Below are 21584 nucleotides of genomic sequence, written 5' to 3'. Positions count from 1 at the left end.
CCCCCACCCCCTCATTTCCCTCTTAAACCTCTACCCGCCAGGACTTGAAGAAAGTTTAAGAAGCTCCCTGGAAGGGTCCAGTCCGTCAGTGGCCCTGGTTCCGGTCCTGGACTTGCCCGACTCCCAGATCCTCCACCTGTCCTGCTGGCTCAGTTTGTAGAAGCACAGCCAGTGTCAACAGCCGGACTCCAGTCATCCACAGCACTGGAATTCAGCGGGGCGTTCGTGGAGGAGCAGCTCTGACTCTAATGACTTACAGTCGCTGATGGTCCCGTTGTAAGTCACTTACAAAGGGACCATCAGCGACTGTGGAAAGAAAAAAACACATCCTGCTGATCTGCTCATTAATATTGGATGTTTATCAGCGCTGGTTGTCGAAATGCAAAGCTCTGTCTCCAAGTGGTTTTGTCCGTGGGCTGTTTTGAGGAAGTGTTTATTCCACTTCACACACCAGAACTTTGGCCGTTAATCCTCAGTGTCCTCGGCTGGAGCTGTCGCCTGCAGCAGCTGTTATTCTGCCGCGGAGATGAGACTTGTGGAACTTCTAGCACCTAAGCCTGCATACCAGCGGACAAGAGTGCATAGTCCACAAAAGGACACAGTAGCAGCATCTCATTCCACGAGGCGATAAACTGTATCCCCCTGAATCCTACTGTTTCTGGTGGAATTTCTCTTAGCACGCTAACTAACACCCCTCATAAAGGCCCAGCGCCACCACTGACACCATCTGTTCAGTTGAAAACCTATAGATTTACTGTGTGTCTGGTGTGTAGCCGTGTGTAATGTGTGCAGATGGGGGGGTGGGGTGTTTCTGTGCTCTCATGGTCCATGGGATTCAAGGTGTGTTATTATTGTGTAATGGGCAATCAGCACCAAGCACCTGAAAAGATTAAGCCTCTTTATGTTTTGTATTGATTCTAAGGCAGCCTGGTTAATAGGAGAGACGCTACCACACACAGCTGCAGGGCAGGTGTGTGTGTGTGTGTGTGTGTGTGTGTGTGTGTGTGTGTGTGTGTGTGTGTGTGTGTGTGTGTGTGTGTGTGTGTGTGTGTGTGTGTGTGTGTGTGTGTGTGTGTGTGTGTGTGTGTGTGTGTGTGTGTGTGTGAGTGACGACATGGGCAGAAAATAACACTATTAACCATTGCTCCTGGAACATTTCTTTTCTCAAAGATCATGAACCACATTGACGACCGAGTTGGAATGCATCTTCACTCCGGCTATTCTCTTCATCGCGCCTGTGATGGTGGGAGAGACGGTGGAGTGGAGCTATTGATCTTCGCCCGCCGCAATATTGTTTTGATTGTTGTTATCAAAAATTGAACAATAGAGGCGGCCAATAGAGCCCGAAGATTTTTATTGAGGCTTGAAAAACACAAACAAGCAATTATTTATGAGGGCGAGCAAGCCAATGCCCCATAAATATACAGTGTGTTAATGTTCACGCGCTTGGTTTTAAAAGTCCCCACCAGGGGGAGATTCCGAAATTTCTTTAAATGACGCAGCTGGCACTAAGATATGTTTTTTTTTTTCCAACAAAGTACTTTTATTATGTATTTGTATACGTCAATCAAGTAAATAAAAAACATTCACAACTAAAATGGTTCTCAGTGAGAAAATTTCTCCTCCAAGGCTCAACAGTCCCTGTAAATATCAGTTCTATTAATGTGAGTTTTTTATGAATCATTCTCTGGAGAAAAAAGTGAAAATGTCAAAAAAGCAAAACGAACCAAAAACTCTGCAATAATAATATTGTAAGTGAAAAATCCAGGATGCAACCCCCGACCCAGATCTGCACCAATATTTAATGGATTCTTTCTTTACCCGGAGATAAAGCAACTAACACAGAAATGGAAACGGGTGAAAACATTTCTGAAAATATTTGTTTATGTTGGAGTAGTTTCGACAACTGTAGCTGTTTAATGGTCACGGATTTTGCAATGACACACACACACACAACCAAAGAAAGCGTTTCCTTTTCTTCTGGGTAACAATCTCCTTAATCAGGTGTTGCCAGCTAAAGCAGTTAAACCCAAGAAACAACACTCTACAGGAATTTGTATCAATTATATGTACGCACTGCACTGAATTTCATAATTAAATTCAAACTTGTGAGATGATTTTGGTTTTTTTTTTTTACATGGTGGAAATGACAAAACTGGATACATAATAACCGTGTGTCAATGATGCTGAACTTTACACGCTGTCTTTCATACAAACACGGGCAAATCCACAAGAATATCATCACAGCCTCATCACAGCCGGTACGATGGCCCGTGGCAGACACATTTGTTTGTGTCCTCACCGCACCACCGTGTTTTCTTCACAGAATGAGAAAAGACAGGGTGACATTTGGTTTCCTCATGTGTTTTGTCAAATGTACAGTTTCAACCAAGCTGACCTGCAACCACGCGGCAAACAAACTAGCTGCTGTGGCTAACATTGTCCTTTGTGTGCAGTGTACCAGCCTGCGGCCCTTGTCATTGTGGCCTTGTACATGGACTTTAAACTCTGCGTTTCCTCCTCCAGGCAAACCAGGCTGATGTGTGTGTGTGACTCGCTCTCCCCACAGCACTGGGCTACAGTAGGGATTCTTGCTCAGGAGCGGCCGAGCTGCACAAGACGCCTCCTCACGCTGTCGTCTGTTTGCCTCGATGACTGCGGTTTGTTTTGTTTTCATGTTCGGATCATTTTTGTTTGGTAATGCATTGTTTTATTCTCCTGGCATTTTGTAAAGGCATGATTATACAGTCCCTGCTCTGACTCAATTAAACTTCCTCTATCTGCTTGACTGCTAAGCCATCACTTGCTATTGAGTGGTGTCTGCTGCCCTCTTGTGGAAAGTATAGAGCTGTTTTACTTGTAGCCTGAGAGGAATCATTTGTAAAGGAAGCAAGGCAACATTACAACTGGAACCGTTTTTACATTCGCCTTTAATTATCTCAGAGATAACGTAAAGAAAACAGTGTTCCATGTTCAGGGACAAGATACCAAAATCAATCCATTTCTAAGACGTTCTCAATATTGTCAACTGCTGTCACTTTATTTTAAATCTCCACTCAGGAGGAGATGTTGTCACTTTTTTTATGGTTTATTTGTTGATAAGATTACAGAAAAAACGACTTCCCCACTTTCCCAAACTTGGAGGCATCAGACCTGGAAATAAATCAGACTGTTCGGCCTTGCATCAGGTGCTCTAACTATCGTAGTTATCAGTATTTTTGTACAAAACACCAAACACAGAGGTAGTTCATCACATTGTCAAACAACACAATCACCTGACACAGGATAGGAGAGCAACCCCATCGACTTCACGCTCAGATGTGTTGTGTATCGATTAGCAGAGACTTGAGGCTCAACATGAACATTAAGTTAATTTCACTGGTGAAATTTCATCTTCGATATACCTCAGCTCTGTGGATATCACACTCGTTACAGTCACTTACATTGATACACACTCATTGGGGCCTTCTGAGCACATAACCTGTAAACATGTACAGTTAGTCGACAGTTTACTATTATAAATAAAATAAAGGAGTGTATATATCTGTAGCAGTGTAAAGTCTGAGTTAATTATTCTGTTGCATAATGAATAACATTATAATTGTTGAATGCATATGGTTAAATGGCGAGGCTGTATTTCATTGTAAGTTTTGGAGTCAAAAATAATAGCTAGTGGCAATACGATAGGTGTGAAGAAAAATGCATTCTTTCATGTATTTCGAACATGTAAATCCAAAAAAGAGAAGAACTGTTATTATTTAAAAACAGTGATGAGGGGGAAATCAAACACTTAATGATTGAATCTACGTATTCAAAAGGGAGTGAGAAGAAGTACGATTACTATATTCTCACAATGTTTTATCATATAGCCTATACATGTAGACTTTGCTCCTGTTGCGGGTGAAGATGTATTATTATTATTATATCAATAATATCCAGAGCAAGATGTGTCCTCGTGTCTTCTGCATGTCTCCAGCGGATAGGAACCAAAAACCACTGCTTCTCGTCGAGACATTTTCAGGGACGCACACGCTTGTTCCCGGAAAGGACTTCAGAGGCTGGTGCTTCGTTAGCAAAGAAGCTAACACGGTTAATAACCTGTAAACTAATGATGAATTCATCTGTCGTAACGGGACTTTGAATGTTTATAGTAAGTGTTGACTCAGTAACTGGACGGTTGTTGGTTAGTTGTGACGTTCGCTGCATGGTTGTGTTGTGTTGTTGTTACCGCCTTTGTCAAGTTCCTGTGTTGTTAGCTTGTAATGTCGGTCACAGGTATGTGTTGTAGACAGATATATGATACATGTTTTCGTTTATGTAAAGATATTGATTGGATGTGATTTACAGGGGAGTATTGCAGTTGTGTTTTCCATTCAGTTTCACTGTGTGGAGTTCCTTCACTTCATATTTTTATGTCATATGCTTTGCTCTAGGTTTCAGAAGAACATCATCTGTGATTTCAAAATGCGTCGGTGCCCCGTTTGTCCCAAAACGTTCCCATCGCCATCTAAACTGAACAGACACCTTCTCATCCACACTGGCCAGAAGCCCTTCGTCTGTAGATTCTGTGAAAAAGCCTTCAACCAGGCTAATCATTTAAAACTACATATGCAGAATATCCACCACTCACAGCCTCCAGCAGACACGGATGTTATTTCAACCAATCTCCAGCAACCACTCTGGGTTAAACCAGCCGCGGGGACGAGCACGCACAGTGCTGGTAACTGTGCCGGAATGCCATCGACTGTGTCGTCCTCTGTGGCCTCCCTGCCACAGTGGAGAAGAGGAACTGTTTGTCTTCCTGTGTCAGGGACTGGAAACCCATTCAGAACAACATCACATGTAACTGGAGTTACAGTGAGCAGTGTCTCACATGATGTGGATCCGGTGCCTCGGGATCAAGTTAATTCTACCAATGTGAACACATCTGCAAACAAAGGCCACAAACAATACACCTGCAAAGTCTGCTTAAAGTCATTCCTTTCATCTTCTCAGCTTTGCAGTCACTTACCAACACACAACAAATCAAAACCGCTCGAGAGGGGCCAGAGCATTTTCAAGAAGCGTCTGCGGAAGATGAACTTACAGTCACAAGAATCGACAAGCCCCAGTAAAAGCATAATGTCTCAGAAACACCAGTGTCCTAAATGTATGAAAGGCTTTTGCTCACCGTCCAAGTTAAAACGACATCTTCTTACTCATACGGATCAGAAACCTTATGCGTGTTCAGGTTGCTGGAAAAACTTTAGACAGAAGGCGCACTTGAAAACTCATCTAGGCACAGAAAAGAAATGCCCACTTTCTGATGCCAATGCAAGAGGAAAAAAAAAACGTTCTGAAGACAGTAAAAGTTCACGTCTGCAGCCTGAGACGACGCTTCAGCGCCCATCCAGTAATCAGAACTCGTCAATGGAGCTCAAGCTACAATGTAAAATACATGTAAATACTTTGCAGAAACTGAACAAGAATGAAATCAAGTTAAAATCTTTTGTAAAACAAGAACAATCATTAAATCCGAGCAGTCAGTGTCATAAGTCAGGAGGACAAGGGTCGCAATGCTTGACAAAAAAAGATTTGAAAAGATTCCCGTGCTTGATCTGTAACAGATCATTTCGTTTAGAGGTTAATTTAATACGTCATCGTAGAATTCACTTGAACCAAAAGAAATTGGGAAGTCCCACCTCGGTGCAAAAATGTAATAATGTGAAAGTGTCAAATTCTGACGCTATCAAACGTGTGCCTGAGCGTAATCCTGCAGACCTCACTGACTTGAACATAATTGTACAACAAGTAATACGGAGAGAGAAGATTTGCAGTGACTCTCTTCCTCAGGAGACTGCATCCATTCCATCAGCAGCACAGAAGAAGCCAACTTTCCCGCTGCAGAAGCTCCCTTCACATCAGTGCCCAAAATGTTCAAAATTTTTTCCATCTCCGTCGAAACTTGAGAGACACATGATGATTCATACCGGACAAAGGCCCTTCAGCTGTGAGTTATGCGGAAAGCAATTTCGTCAGAAAACACACTTGAGGGTTCACTGTCGTGTTCACCTGTTGACCAGATATCAGAAGCAACGGTCGCTGTACATCAGTCGACCGCCTTCACGCACCGGTGGGTTTAACACGAAGACCGCAGCAGACGTCCCAATCCAGGAAGTGTCAGCACATAAAAAGTGTAATGAGACACTCACTGGCAGTGATGTAAACTCTGCAAACCAGCCGGATCAGACCCCTTCAATAGCAACTGTTCAAGATAATGTCAAGACAGAATCAGGGATCCAATTGTTTCCACAAACCTCCAAGAAAAGTGACGTTTTGCCCTTGAGAACAGTTCCTAAAGTGAAAGATAGTGGGACACAGACTGCTAAGCCAATGCTAATTCTTGGCAACGTGCTACGCGAGTGCCCCCAGAGTCTTCCAAACCCCTCTGAATTACAAAGGCATGAGATGGTACAATTTCTGTGTCATATGTGTGGGGAAGCTTTTCAGCAAAGAACCCATCTGGAATCACATGAAAGTGCACATTTTCAGAGGGAACTGTCCCAACCTGTCAACCAGCAGGCGAGCATCAAAAAGCTGGAAACTAATGATCAGCAGCAGCAGCAGCTCTACCCAAAGGTCACTGTTCATATCCCTTCTCTGCAACACTCTGTAAGCACAGATATAAAACATTCAGTCAATGCTTCTGCGACAGGTAAAGAAAAAAGTGTGCAGGATTCTACCGGGCCTGAAAAACCTAACGCAGAAGTGAACAGTCTCTTTGAGACAAACACCAAGAGCAGTACTTTAAAAAAGAAGCTTCACATGTGTCGCATATGCAGCAAGAACTTTTCTTCTCCCTACAAGCTGTCGAGGCACTTGCTCACTCACTCTGGCATGAGGCCGTATAAATGCAGCTTTTGCAGCCAAACCCTCACACAGCATGGTCATCTAAAATTACATGAGGACAGATGCAGACAGAGAAGCAGGACCTCCGATTGTTCTCACAGAGAACAGGTAAATACCAACCATCTCCAGGAAAAACCCACTGAAAACCTTATGTATTGTACAGATTTTAATTTGGATCCAGTGAGCGAGCAGAGAGAGTCACATCATAATCCTGCCAGCGCCGGTCAATGCTCTTTAACTGATGGAGATTTAGCTCATTGTCCAGAGGCAATAGACATTGACTGGCTGGCAGTACCGGAGACAGGCTTAAAAGAGGAGAATAATGAATCAGAAGAAAAACCGAATCTAGCTACAGACAGTTCTATTTCATCTACAGACCATTTCAGTTATTCGTTTCCCACTCAGCTTGCCTTTGAAATAAACAAGCTTATCCAAAATCAAAAAACGTCAGCTCTGTCACATCACTACGAGGGTAATACTCATAACGTAGAAATACCCAGTCAGCTTGAAGGAGTGACGGCTAGTTCAATTAAAAAAGAAGTGCTCGTTGGTGTGAGTTCTGTGGACGAGGATCAACTTCTGCCAGACTCCCCAGGTGATGACTGGTGTGAACCACTGATCGTGTTTGAATGTGGCGAGTGCACTACAGACTTCATGAGTGACGACGATCTCAAGCAACATCTCTGTCCTGCTCGTGTTGAAGCGACAAACTCGACCGCTCTGTGGTAAAAGCTTTACTCAGATGGCACATGTCAGAACTCAGAGACAGACTCGTTGATGATGTGACACTAAAATGTTTGGGTTTTTGTGTGTGTGCAGACTTACTTTTGTGGTGATCTTGATATGTGACAAATATATCTGTATATAGATACATGAACTGTAATATATCATATTTTTCCTCAATAAAAATACGTTTGAAATCTTTTTTCATTTTGTATTTTACAGAGATACAAGTTATTCTGCACAATTCTCAAAAAATAAAAAGACATTTTAATAATTATGTATACATAATATTTATTTAGTAACCACATTCATTAAATACTGGCAGTTTATTCTATCATCACAATCTACTTTGGAGGTGCACTATTCTTAACTATTTTGCACATCAGTATCTCTGCAGCTATGTAGCATTACCATATATTTATCATACAGAAAATAGTCTTTTTGCACATCAGTATCAACGTGTGCTTTTAAATTCATCTTGTACCACTGCACTTTTCTGAAATACTTTTGTTGAACACGAACAATATGTTTCCTGTAGTGAAGAGTGTACATCATTCACCACTGTGTCTTATGACTGCATACTATGTCTTACTGTGTACTATGTTTTGAGTACTTACTATGTTGCATACTTATATGTTCTGTCTACCTATAAGTCTGCATCGGGGGTGCAGTGAGAACAAAGGGGGTTTTCGCGGTGTGCGATCGATAAAGTTTGATTTTATCAAAAATTCTCTTCTGATAAGAGAAACACGAAGCGGGTGCGGAACTGTAGGCGCGCTGTTAGTTGGTGGGGACGACTTTCAGCGACGTACCCATTGAGGAAGTTGGTCGCACACAGCGCGTTTTGCTTGTGTACGTGCGTAACGAAGCTTTGAGCGTCGCTCCACACATGTTGTAAAACAAATAAAGGTCAGTTACACTCACTTTGTATTTTTAGACACATCGAGACTGTGGATCCCGATGTTGTGATGAACTATAGATACAGTCATCTCTATATTAGTAACGCTAGCTAGTTAGCTTAGCTCGTTGCCTGATATTATTGAACAGTTAACATCTATCAGTGTTATTGAAGACTGCTGTTTTTAAATGTATGTTTTACGAATGACAAACTGCTCTTAGCGACTTTCGTAACATTCCGAAGCACACTTATGAGCTGTTTACAACCTGCTCCACTTTTAAATCGAGCTAGCTCACTTCCTCAGTTGTGTACTAGACTTGTAGCTCAGTTTCCCCCCCCCACGTTTTTAAAGCCAGAAACAGACACGTTCCTGGCTTGATGTTTTAGCGGAAACACCTTTCAAACAGTATTATTAATGTAATATTTTGTTATAGCTGCTCGTGAAGACCACCATGGAGAAAGAAACCCCCGCTAAAAAGGCTGCAGCGCCTTCTGTGTCCCAGATCAATGCTGAATACGTCACTCAGGTAATGTAACCTACAGCTGTGTGTCGAGGACAGAGAGTGTCTCCTCATCCACAACGAGTTTAGCAGAATAACCTGTAAAGGATCTAATGAGCTTCTCAGTGACTGTACTTGTTGACAAGAGATGTTCAGTGATGCTTCTAAGTACTTGGTGCATGTGTGAGGTGCAAAGATGGGGACGAATGAGAGGAGTTTACTTTTTACACAGGACTTGAGGATTTGCACTATGGATCAAATAATATCTGTGAAGGCTCTCAGTCATCCAGATATGTTCAGGAGTTGTGCAAGTGGACACAGGCGAGCAGGCACAAGCGAGTCCATTTGCCTACTTGTACAACACCTGAAGATGATGTCTAGAAGGTTCCTTGCTTCATATTTTCATGTATTTGTTATTAAACCAGGAAAGGACACATTCAGGCCAGAAAGCATTGAATGTTCATTGTTAAACATGAAGGGTTCAACACATGCATAGACATGTAATGCACCATCAGTGAATTTCATCCTGCCTTGTTGGGTGGCTGTGGCAATTCAGGGGTAAGACGTCACCAACCCCACTAACCAGAGGGTTGGTGGTTTGACCCCTGGCTCCTCCAGTCTGAGAAAATGAACCGTCTGATAGAAGAAACACAGTATAAAGTTGCTCTGTATCAATGTGTGTGTGATTGGGGAGAATGTACCATTTGACTACTGTTAAATTTTTGTCTTATTTCTCGTTTCAGTTGGCGAATAAATATTGGGCTCCACATGCAAAGAATAAACTACCATTCGACCCTAAGGTGAGGTATAGTCGTTGTTGTATCCCAGAGGTATAAACATTTAGAATTTTTGCAGTTGATCTACTTTTACAAGTATGTGGAAATGCTCTAGTATATTGATATAGTATATTTTAATTTGTCAGCTCTAAAGAAAATGTTTTTTTAGTACTGAGGTGCTTGGCTGAACTCACAGAATTTTAACATCCATTGCTGTTTGTTTAGGTGATGGAAGATGTGTACGAGAAAGAGATTCTCAAGTCCAAGTAAGTAAATATAGCATCCTTAACTTGAACTGCCTTTTAAATCCAAAATACACATCGTGCCGTTAACCCATTTCCGTCTGGTGTCTTTCCTTTCTGTTTTCAGATTTGCCATCAGAAAGATTATGCTGCTTGAGTTTAGGTGAGATATTACACTTCCTCTAATTGCTTCTATTTACTAAGAAGTCATCAAAATAAAAAATAAAAAATAGATAACAGCAATTGGTGGATTGATATTGATTTATTATTTTCTTATTTTTCAGCCAGTACCTTGAGAACTACCTGTGGGTGAACTACACCCCTGAGGTGTCCAGCAACGCCTACCTCATGTCCATTTGTTGCATTGTCAACGAAAAGTTCAGAGAGAATGTCCCAGCTTGGGAGGTAAAAAGAAAATCCATCACTTATCTAAGTTTGGATTGATTGTTATCAGATTGTAATCACAATTTTAGTTTTTGTTGTTTTTTTGTTTATCATTAATTGACACTACTATCTTTGCTGTTGTCTGGTGTGTATCAGGTGTTCAAGAAGGAGCCCAGCCACTTTCCTTTCTTATTCAAATGCGTGATGGAAGCTGTGTTGGCAGGCGAGGAGGCTGGCCTCACACTGAAAGAACAAACCGTGCTGCTGGTCTTTCTGGATCACTGCTTCAACAGTCTGGTGAGTACCATTACACTGACATCCAACAATTAGACACAACCAACTGGAGAAATGAGTCTTCTCTTTGTAATCTCATTACAGTGTTAAGTGGTTAAAGTCTTTTCTCTAATAAAACCTTGTCACCAAGATTTATTTTGATATCACAGCACACACAAGCAAAGAGTAACCACTGTCATATTAAACATTTGAATTGGCATTTTCTATTTTTGAAAAATTGAATTTTTTTTGTATCATATACGTCCTAGCAACATTACTAACTACTCTAACTTTACAATAACTGTTGTTATAGTCGATATGACTTGAAGGCTTTAGGATGAGAATTTAAATAATCTGACTTCTACCTATTATTGTTTGCAATGGCAAAATGCCTTGTTGTGGAAATGAAGACAGTAGTTTGTAATGTCCACTAGGTGGCAGTCCCAGACCACGCAGTACAAGCTGGGTCACCTCCCATCTGTATCTTCTGCAGCCGCATTAAACCACTGGGAAGCACTGCAGATGTCTCACTTTAAAATCTGCTGTGATAGCCTGCTGCACTTTGATTGTATCATATAAAGGCCTCTAAATATTTTAGTTGCAGACTTTTATTATTGGATGAAGTGTAATAAAAATCTGTCACATGCAGTACATTTTGACAAACCCCCCCTCCCCTTTCTCTCCCTCTCTCTCTGGTCGCTCTCTCCCAGGAGGTAGATTTGATCAGAGAACAGGTGCAGCAGCTCATCTCTCTGCCGATGTGGATGTGCCTTTTACCAGTAAGATGTCAACCTATTACCCTAATTAAGTCTCCCTGGTGGTTATCGGCACACACAAAGTAATGACTTTGCTCGATAATTCCATTGGAAAGAAGTGCGTCATGGCTATGACACCAGTCCTTAAGATGAAATGGATTCGACTGATTTGTTTCTGTCATGTTTTCAGTCCCGACTCCAACACGAGCTGAAGAAAGTTCCAAAGCTGCAGAAGTTCTGGAATCTAATAAAGAAGAAATCTGAGAAGATGGATGCCGATGCAGCTGAGCTGTAATTTTTTTTTCTTTGCTTGGTTTATATTTATACAGACAAACAGATTGTATTCCAGAACTCTTCTCTGATTTCTGTTTATTTTTTGTGTCTCCCTCAGGGCAGAAAAAGAGAGGACCTTCCTCTCGGCTCTCATTAAAAAATTTCTCGGGGTTCTCATGTCAATTCCGCCATCAGGTAAACAGAAAAAAATGCATTTATTTCCCTTGGGATCTCATTGTATTATTGTATCCAATGACTTGGAATTCCCTCAGCAACAACAGGGGCCATTAGAGCTAGGCTGTATTGTCTGAAACAAGTGATCCGTAGTTTTGAATTCTACCTCCAAATTCTCTAAAAGTTAATGATCAGGTTATTTTCCTGTGACTCTGGTCTCAAAAAACATATTTCCATGGTCTTGTGTAACCCCTCTGTGCATGATTAATGTACTCAGGCTTTTCTAGGGCATTCACAAGGTCCGAGACAATGTCTCTTCAAACCTTAGTGTCAGTCTGAAACACAATATTACCCCTTTTCCCCACTATTCTATTCCTCCCTCCTCTCTTTTTGAGTCATGCGGATGCAGAAGGAGCATGCAGCCAGCTGCCACTGAGCCACCAGCACTGACTACTATGTTGTAATGCAGGCTGACACAGAGCCCCCCCCCACCTGAATGCTAAAAACAGAATATGTGCATTTGTGTGTTTAGGTAGAATTCAAACCTGACACACTAGATTATAATCCAAAGGCCAGCAGGAGTCACATCACTCTAATACTGTGTGCATACACACATGCACACCAACATGCTTAATGAGGGCTGAGGTCCCAGCATGCTGCTGTGCTGGCAATGCAGTATCTCATAGTGCAGCTCACACACTCAGCATGGCACCTTGGTGTTGTCCACATGCATTTGTTGTTCTCATGTCCTTGGTGATAACGTACAACCTCCTTTCCGCTGCTACATCAGATCTTTTTTTGGCATTGTATGTGCATACGATTGCGTCTGCTTGTCTGTCAGGGTGCATTTTTCATTGACAACATGTATTCTCTGATCTAAAGTGAAGTGCTAACCTCCATGATCTTCCTCCCTTTTCTACAGAGGCCGTCTCCATGGACAAAGTACATTATTGTGAGCGATTCATTGAACTTATGATTGATTTGGAGGTAAGACACCGCCCTGATGCACTATAACCTACACTATAATTCAGCAAATATGACATTGTGCTGTTTGAACTGTCTCATGCTCAAAATGATTATGGTAAAATGTGATACCCTCCCAAGCAAATTTTCACTCTGTATGTGCACTAGAAGAGTATAGGTCCGAAGTATATTTGCTTAATCGTGGTATCCTGACGAATGGAAGTGGTGTAGACATCCGTTTCTGCAGAGCTCATTTGCCTTTTGTCCTTCATATTTATAGCCAAGTCAGGTCAACAGACAGTGGGCGAATGTCCAGTCTCAGCTCCACCCAATGCGTCACTGTCATTGCTGTCTGCGAAACTATGCAGGATGTGAAACCGTAGTCTTTGATCGGCGTGTGAGAGGTTATTTTCAGCCTGACAGCCAAGCTTTTGACATTCGGCTTAAGGTGTAGAGTAATGAGCAGTGTCTGCTTGATGCAATAGTTAGAAAAGAGATTAATCCTCGTGTTTAAAGGAACAATAGTTCATGTTATTTCTTCATTGTATGGTGTTATCACTTTGTAAATTGACAACACGTCGGTCTAAATTAGCTATCAAATGTCATACCCTTGATTCCTCATCCACTTTCATATGCTGGAGTGCAGTTAAAGATAGTTTTGCAGGTGATATGCAGAGGAAGTAAGACTACTAATTAGACTAAAACTTGAACTCGAGCTGCATCTATATAACAATACTTTTTGCTATGATCATTGTTTTTGTATGCAAATGCGTCTGTATTTATCTAGTTTGTGTTGTAGGAAGGGTGGTTTGAAGTGAAGACACAATGCCACTCATGATAGTTGCTCCTACAGCCTTTGCAGATCTGCTGTTTCAACCAAGCGAGCTCAATAGATCTCATCTGACTTGACTGCTGACAGGCCGGCCTTGCTGTTCCTGGCAGCGGCTAGTGGCCGGCAAGCTGACTGTCTCCAGAGACGGCTCTTGTCCCTTAGCACTATCCTTTTACAAAGCCTCAGATGCCTGAAATCCATACTTCCCCTCTCTGATGACGACCTGTAAATTAATGCAGGAAAAAAAAATCCCATGGCTGTTTCATGCAGGCTGTCAGGACTATGTTGAGATCAAAGATGGCTGCTGGATGTAAGGGTATCTGTTCTCTCAGTCTTTAGGTATCACTTGCCGCAGCTGGTTCCTTTGAAGAGCTTTTTTGAATGAATAGAATACGAGTTGTTTCATTTTGTTGGTGTTGTGCATTTCCGTCTTTTGTTTCATATTCTATTTCACAATGCTGTGTTCTTTCTCTGGGCTGTTCTGCACGTTCAGCCTTCACAGTGTAATATACACAAATGTTCTGTTCTGCACCAGTCATCCTCTCACTTAGTTCATTCAAATGTTCAGTGTCTCTTCGGTGTATTCCGACCAAAGCACCTCTGTTATCTCATTTTGACAGGTTTCCTCTTGTTTCTGCCTTTTTGTCATGTTCCTGCTCCACAACAAGCAAGTTGCAGCTGAATCTTTTTTTATGTATTTTTTTTCTCCTGTCAGCTTCGTAGCTCACTATCGGGTTACCTTATCGTTTGTCTCTCGATCATATGTTTTAAAACAACCTCAAGACAAAAAAAGACCATGGATCAATAAGACGTATGGACAATCGCGGTCCAGATTCTGGGAACTGTGGTTGTTGTTAGATGAATTGATTCCTCTGACCCCCTGAGAGAGGTGTCAGCTTATAATGATGCCACATTCCTTTTTGCTGTGGTGGACAGACATCAGATAATCTTTATTTCAAATCATTTTTTTGTCTTCCTAAAGTCATTTTGCACTAAAGCAGCGTTTTTCCTGTTTGTGCAAAATTTATTCCAGTTACATTCAGTTGTAATCACTTTAAAGTCAGTTCTGTTAAGCCTGTAGTTCTGTTAAGCCTGTAGTCCAAGCATTTCACATGTTTTTCTGTGTGTTCAGGCCCTGCTGCCCACCAGGCGTTGGTTTAATACAGTGTTAGACGACTCCCACTTGGTGGTCAGCTGCCACCTGTCCAGCCTCACCCAGAGAGAGAAGGAAGGACATCTCTTCTGCCAGGTACAGCACACACAGATGTGAGATTATATGTATCTCACATCTCTATGTGTGAAATGATTGTGTGCATATTGAGATCAAAATTTCATTTTATAGAAGTATCTCATGCTGTTGTTTCATCTTGGTAGTTGTTGGACATGCTGAAGTTCTACACAGGCTTTGAGATCAGTGACCAGACAGGAAACGCTCTGACGCAGAAAGAGATGACTACACTTCACTATGACAGAATCACGTCTCTACAGGTAAAGAAGTGTAAAAGGTCAAAGACAGACATTCAGTTAGCCACAGTTTCTCTCATGCTTGTTGCTTTTGTGTGTGTGTATTTCTCACTGACATCTCTTTAAAGTTGGTCTTGTAGTGTAATTACTATTTGTATTTAATTCATGTTTATTGTTTTGCTCTTTGTGTTCCGTCTTGCAGAGGGCAGCTTTTGCTCATTTCCCAGAGTTGCAGGACTTTGCTCTGGCGAATGTTGCAGCGGTAGACACTCGCGAATCCTTGACCAAACACTTTGGGCATCTCAGGTAAAGCACAACTTTCAAAGTGAATCATTAAATGAACTTTCAGTTTTATCAGTGCACAGATGGAGGGAGGTGGTGGGAGGTTATGCATGATTGGACTGAGTAAGATCACAGTGAACTGTTACTAATATAACTGCTTTAGTGTTGTTTCAGTCGACAGAACATTTTCCTGATGTGCGCATGTAGTTTTTACGTACTTTGAGTTGACTCAGTTGTTTGCTTTATATTTGCCTCTTGTGGAAGTACTTTCTCTTTTTACCATATACAGGACCCTTGGTATCTGTATGGTGTTAACAGAAAATACCTTAATGTCATGCCGAAGAGTTTCACACAAACAAACCCTGCAGCAAACCAGTACAGAAAGAGATATCCTTATCTGGCCCATGACTTTTAAAAGTTCTTTGGACCACCAACACTTATACCCATCTTGGTCTTATGTTGCATTATAGCATCAGCCCCACCGTTGCTGCCTGACTTCCCTGCTAAATGGCAGCAAGTGAGCCCTTGAACAGGCAGCTGGTACCAGCCAGAGAGAGGGGCACGCCTCATTAATTTAATCGATTTGCAGTGGCTTGAGAATAAACTCTTTGAACAGCTGTGTTTGTCAGATCATATTAGCTTGCCAAAGAGCCAAAAAGCACCCTCGCTTTTATGCACTAGCCAGTGTGTGGTTTTTCTAACTGGTACACGTGCGTGAAGGAGAAAAGACATTGATTTATTGTTCATTTGTAATTATGTCAGGGTTTCCAACCCTTCTTGGCATTTGATATCATAATAAAAAAAAATTATTACTGACACAAGCTTTTAAAAGGTCTATAAGCTGTCATGTTTTGGCTCTACACCACACTTTAAGTGAGTTACTGATTAGTTGATTGTTTGCACGGTAAGTGATGTCTTTATTTGCTCTGAGGTGCAATTGTTGGAACAACAGAAATGTACTCTTTGCAGTTTGTTTCCACATCCATTGCGTCTATTTAACTTTTGCAGTGGATTACAAATGCATAAACCCCACACTAAGTTTCTTTGAGTCAGGCAGGTGGTTATGAGCCGAGCTGAGCTGAATCAGGTAAAGACTTAGCTGAACCATTTCATGTATTTCTGGAAGCTCTGCTCTTTTCCCCAGAATTAGGGTTTTGAATTTAGCAAGAAGTGCATTGTTCCCTTCTCCACAACTGTCACCAAAGAAGCTCCTGGGTAACTCCAAATATGCCAATCAGATTTAACAAGGCACTTTTCATCCAAACAACTCATGCTAATGCCAGTTTATTCCAGATGCGCTACCCATGGGCTTAGCTCGCAGTCACCCGCGCTCTGAATATATCCGCTAAGTCCCCCAAACACACAAACGCAGCATTACTGCAAAGCCTGCCCACACATATACAAACATATTCTTCCACATATACACAGACACACACATACACATACACACACAGATGCTTCTTCTGGTTACGTCTGTTACGAGTGTCATTTCAGGTCAAGAGGAATGAGCACCTGATTAAAGCATTGCTTTGTGAAATGCTAGAAATGGTTGAAGGAGTCCTCACTACTGGAAATGTCGAAATAATTGGTGTACTTTGTTCGGTGAATTAGTTGTTCAGCAGGGTCCTGTCACTGGAAAGGGTATTTTAGTCCATCACCTTCACTTTTCATTTAATTTTGGTTCCTGTTCTCAGGGTTTCATCTGACAAAGAAAAGAAAACAGAATAAAGATGGCAGTTTAATTTTCAGCAGATTACTTAACCAGGAAAGCCATTTATCGTTTTTTCTTGTTGTATGTAAAACAAGGCTTGTAGTTGACTTAAAGCACCCTGAACTTACTCGGTAATATCAGTTGTACTTTGCTAAAGTGCCGAAAACACACACCTCACCTAAAATGACTTATCTCAAAACTCATGGGTCTAGACATCCCTCCGGTTGTAGAGTGAACTTACTGTGGACCACTTACTGTTACGTCCACATCCTTACCTTACCCTGCCCGTGGCTCAGCTGTCAGTCATGACCTGGTCCAGTCATCTCTATTACTCAGAGTGAGCTGTTGTGCTGCTGCTATTTTGTTGCTAAGGGAAGGAATGTCCACATGACCGATGCCAGGTCATCCACTGGGCCACCAAACTGCAACATTGGCAGAATTGCCACCCCATTGGCCAAGCTTAGCATCCCAACTTGCAGAATGTATGCAGATACACGGATTCAGTCGGTCAGTGCCACGTGTGGCTGTCCGGGCCTGTCACAATGTGTCCAGGGCCTGTCCTTTGCTGTGTACCAGACCCTGCCTGTGTCACAGTGTGTCAGCCTGATTAAAACAGGTCTGTATGCAGAAAGCCACGCCTCGGCCTTTCGAGACGGAGATGGGCTTTGATTTTCATAATCCTGTCGCATCAGTGCGGCTAGGCCCCTTAACACACACGCTGACAGAGCAGGAGTGCAGAGTCAGAGCAAACAGGAGAAATGCTTTGTGCCACAGTGCTAACAAGCACAAAGAATTTGATAAGGCTGTGCATTTTCACACATGTAGTGTTGTTGCTGTCATCACAGTTTAAACAAATCTCTCTCAGATGGAAAAGTATTGCCCAAATTATACAAATATATTTCACCAATCTAATATATCGTCCTAATGTTTTTATTATCATTATGTAATGTTAGTAGACATCAGATTGTCATGTATCATGTTATCTTGACCTTCACCATTTCAGTCATTACCAATTCATTCTCACTGGACACCAATAGCTTAATTTCCATCCCTGCGAAGAGAGTGTCAGCTGAATGTGTAATATGCAAATGTTATTTATGGAGCCGACTTGTTTATCTCATCTTTCTCCACAGTCCCAACACGCTCCACCAGGTGGCCTCGTACCTATGTCTTCTGCCAGAGCTGCCTGAAGGGCAAAGCACCACCTATGAGAAGGAGGTTCTTCTTGAGCTGCTGGTTGGTGGCTTTTATTATACTGTCTATGCATATTTGAGTTTACAAGCCACAGTGGCAAAGATGTGTCTTTTTGTGGTCTGTTGTAATTTACAACAGTCAAATCTATGACTTGTTAAGTGTCTCTTCCAAACAATGCAAATTATACGTGAGGCTTCACAATGGAATATATTGTTTTATTATACTTTGCAGTTTATCTTTATGGGGGAAAAAACGGGGCGTAAGTGACTGTTCTAGTCCCGGTGTGCTTGTTTTTCTGTAAATAAATATAATGTATAATAAAAGTAAAATATGCATCCCAGGCAACCTTTAACGCCTCAGACCTTTTAAACTGCCCATATAGAGATTGTTTGGATAAACAAGGGAATGAAGCATGACCTCATTCACAGTGCTTGTCAACAAGCCATATAAAAGATGTAGCATTAGTACTGGTGCACCCTTTCAACACTGTTGGTGAACAGCTATTCAGCAGAACAATAACCGGGCAGTCCATCGCTACAGCATAATAGATTTTGTGTTTCTCATTTTAGAGTCATTAATTAAAGATGTTGACCTTGGAATACATATAGTCTCCCCTCCTCACTCGCTGTCCCTCTTGAATTTGCCTTCTAATCCAATTACTGCTCTATGTGGGTATTTGTGTGACCTAGGGTAAACTGAAGACAGTGCTGATGAGATAAAGAGCTTGTTTTTTTAGTATCTTTTGCAAGACTGGAGCTAGTCTGATCATGGTCTCTGGTTCCCCGTCCCTCGCTCTTCCAATTTCCCTTTTTAAAACCCCTCCAGGAATCAGCTGGATCCTTGTTCCATTACTCTCCCCACATACATGTGGTGTAGACCTCTTCATCAAAGTGGCTGTTTTTAAGGCGGGCCCTGCATTTATTCATAATTACCCACTCAGAACCTCCCCACGTCCTCTCTGAGAACGGATGGAGAAGAGCTGTTTCTTAATCATCTGATTAGATTGTTGTTGAAGACAATGTCAGGGGGCACATTTATGTATGCCTAAGGTTGCCCCCAACAACCAACATCTCTGACCAGGTGGGTTTAAGGGGAACGGGCCACAAGACCAGAGCTGTGACACACAAAAGCAAAATAATGATGCACACTGCAGAGAATGTGGTCACACATGTGCTGAGGGAGGATGAACTGCTCTCTCTGAGAAGTAGTGCTGCTTTTACACCAGCGCCAGGGTTTGGCTAATTTAGGCTTTTTTTTCCCCTCTGGTGTAACTGATGAGCTGGTTTGTATTCAGCAGCAGATATCACCCCCTTGACAAAGTGAATAATTCATTTAATGGGTCTTTTTCCAGAAGAGTAAAGGCACAATGGGAAAGATGGTTGTGTTCACAACCACAAAATCTCAGTGGAGCAGGTGCTGAGGTCAAAGACTAATGTAATAAAGTAGATACTTGCACACCAGAGTAAAAGCTTTTCCTCTTATCAGCATTGTTCTACAAAACAAATTCAATTAGATGTCCATATAAAAGAAAATACCAAAATACTATGTATATAACAAAAATGACCAGTGTCTTCATCACTGCTAAATCACACTTGTAATAATGTTTGAATACATTTTAATCAAATATCTAATCACAATTCCTGAAGAGATCCCCAATGTGGGTTGCTGATATGCCAGAATACATGGTAATGTCTAGTCTTTAAAGGGGCCCATTTTGAAGCATTTTAGCAACATTGATCCACGGAGGTCTAGCAGAGAAACTACACTGAGGGGAATACAAGTGACAATAGCTTCAGTTAAACCAGCTGAACATGTTGTATAAGATGAAACCAATGTTTTTTTATTCTAGTAACGGAGAAAAGACCTGAAACAGCCAGACAAATAAGGAACACTTGTTCATTAACCCAATTTCTCTGTGTGCGGCTTTGTCCCCTCTCTCTCTCTCTTGCCTGACACACACAGGTATCACGTCATGAGCGCAGAATCTCTCAGATTGAGCAACTCAACCAGATGCCCCTTTATCCAACAGAGAAGATAATCTGGGATGAGAACATCGTCCCGACAGAGTACTACTCAGGCGAAGGTGGGAATTGTGACTGTGTTTGCATGTCTGTGTCTTTAAGTGAGTTAATATGCACTTAAAATGATTTCAGTGTCTAGTCAATCCCACGCCTTGTCATTTCTTATCCTTGGGGCACTCGATGGAGTGAAGTGGTAACCCTCTCTTAGGGAATCCTCTTTAGTTGTCAAGGACACCTTCAGAAACTCACACACTACTAATGATTCAAGCTGCATCCGTCATTTATAAATGTACAGTAGTCTGCATAAAAATATAGTTTGTATAAATAAGGTAGCTTCATAAAACTAGACATTCAACTTCTTTGCAATTTGATAGAAAAAGCTTTTGATTAACTTCCTCTAAGTATGTGTTTTTACTCATGCATATTTGTTTCCACTGTGTGTGTCTGAGCCTATTTATTTGTCCCTCTCAGGCTGCCTAGCACTGCCCAAACTGAATCTCCAATTCCTGACGCTCCACGACTACCTGTTGAGGAACTTTAACCTCTTTCGTCTGGAGTCCACCTATGAGATCAGACAGGACATAGAGGATGTGGTGTGGCGAATGAAACCATGGTGAGATGTCCTCAATTCTTCAAAACCACAGGAAACGTGTGCTAGGATTTTGGTTTAAATGTTTTCATTTGTTAAAGGTACAGTGTGTAGAATTTTGTGATATCTAGTGTTGAAATTGCATGTTGCAGCTGAACACCCCTCACCTCACCCTCTCCTTCTAAACATGAAAAAGAACCTGTGGTAGCTTCAGTTGTCATAAAAACTCAAAAGGTGTTTAGTTTGTCCAGTCTGGACTAATGTAAAAAACATGGCGGCCTCCGTAGATATAAAGTATTTACATATAAAGGGCCTTTTCTAGGGTAAAAAAAACTACAATTCATACAATTTAGATGAAACTAACTAGTGAAAACATCATGAGGAATATTCTACATAAGATTTCTGCCAATAGTTCCCTTTCACCTAAATCTTACACACTGGACCTTTAATGTCACATAACCGTACTGCTCTTTAAAACATCAATGTTCTGAAGAAGACATGGGCTAAGAAGCTCTTCCTTAGCTAAGGTTTGAAGAATCTAGATTTGTCATATTCTAATTTTTAGAATGTGCAGTGAAATCCCTGGGTGACACACTCAAAGACGATGCAATAAAAAGCTCATACAGGTTCTGAGTTTGAAAA

The 21584-nt window shown here is 41.6% G+C and overlaps 2 protein-coding genes and 1 long non-coding RNA gene across 4 annotated transcripts in view; all 3 read left to right on the top strand.

The window, feature by feature from the left end:
* Positions 1-1598, top strand: part of dph6 (diphthamine biosynthesis 6) — a 57585-nt gene extending 55987 nt beyond the window's left edge. Inside the window, exon 15 of the mRNA XM_020097836.2 lies at positions 42-1598. Within this exon, the coding sequence (XP_019953395.2) occupies positions 42-160 (119 nt within the window). The 3' untranslated portion in view covers positions 161-1598. The remainder of the gene's footprint in view (positions 1-41) is intronic.
* A 2412-nt stretch (positions 1599-4010) lies between these two features.
* On the top strand, positions 4011-7812 carry LOC109636390 (uncharacterized). The gene is made up of 2 exons (XR_011244833.1): positions 4011-4150; positions 4434-7812. It is a non-coding gene; the product is annotated as an uncharacterized lncRNA (long non-coding RNA).
* Positions 7813-8384: 572 nt separating this feature from the next.
* aqr (aquarius intron-binding spliceosomal factor) overlaps positions 8385-21584 on the top strand; it is a 46000-nt gene continuing 32800 nt past the window's right edge. For both annotated transcript variants that reach the window (XM_020098050.2, XM_020098049.2), the window contains exons 1-17: positions 8385-8520; positions 8944-9036; positions 9753-9809; positions 10011-10051; positions 10155-10190; positions 10312-10432; positions 10568-10708; positions 11395-11463; positions 11630-11730; positions 11831-11907; positions 12809-12873; positions 14814-14930; positions 15056-15169; positions 15348-15451; positions 18272-18374; positions 20295-20415; positions 20825-20966. In XM_020098050.2, coding sequence (XP_019953609.2) covers positions 8962-9036; positions 9753-9809; positions 10011-10051; positions 10155-10190; positions 10312-10432; positions 10568-10708; positions 11395-11463; positions 11630-11730; positions 11831-11907; positions 12809-12873; positions 14814-14930; positions 15056-15169; positions 15348-15451; positions 18272-18374; positions 20295-20415; positions 20825-20966 — 1484 coding nt within the window. In that variant the 5' untranslated portion in view covers positions 8385-8520; positions 8944-8961. The remainder of the gene's footprint in view (positions 8521-8943; positions 9037-9752; positions 9810-10010; positions 10052-10154; positions 10191-10311; positions 10433-10567; positions 10709-11394; positions 11464-11629; positions 11731-11830; positions 11908-12808; positions 12874-14813; positions 14931-15055; positions 15170-15347; positions 15452-18271; positions 18375-20294; positions 20416-20824; positions 20967-21584) is intronic.

The sequence above is a fragment of the Paralichthys olivaceus genome, chromosome 12 (genome assembly GCF_024713975.1).
Source record: "Paralichthys olivaceus isolate ysfri-2021 chromosome 12, ASM2471397v2, whole genome shotgun sequence".
In the NCBI taxonomy this organism is placed as follows: domain Eukaryota; kingdom Metazoa; phylum Chordata; class Actinopteri; order Pleuronectiformes; family Paralichthyidae; genus Paralichthys; species Paralichthys olivaceus.
Note: the sequence above shows the minus strand (reverse complement) of the source record. Positions and strands in the feature narration are given on the sequence as shown.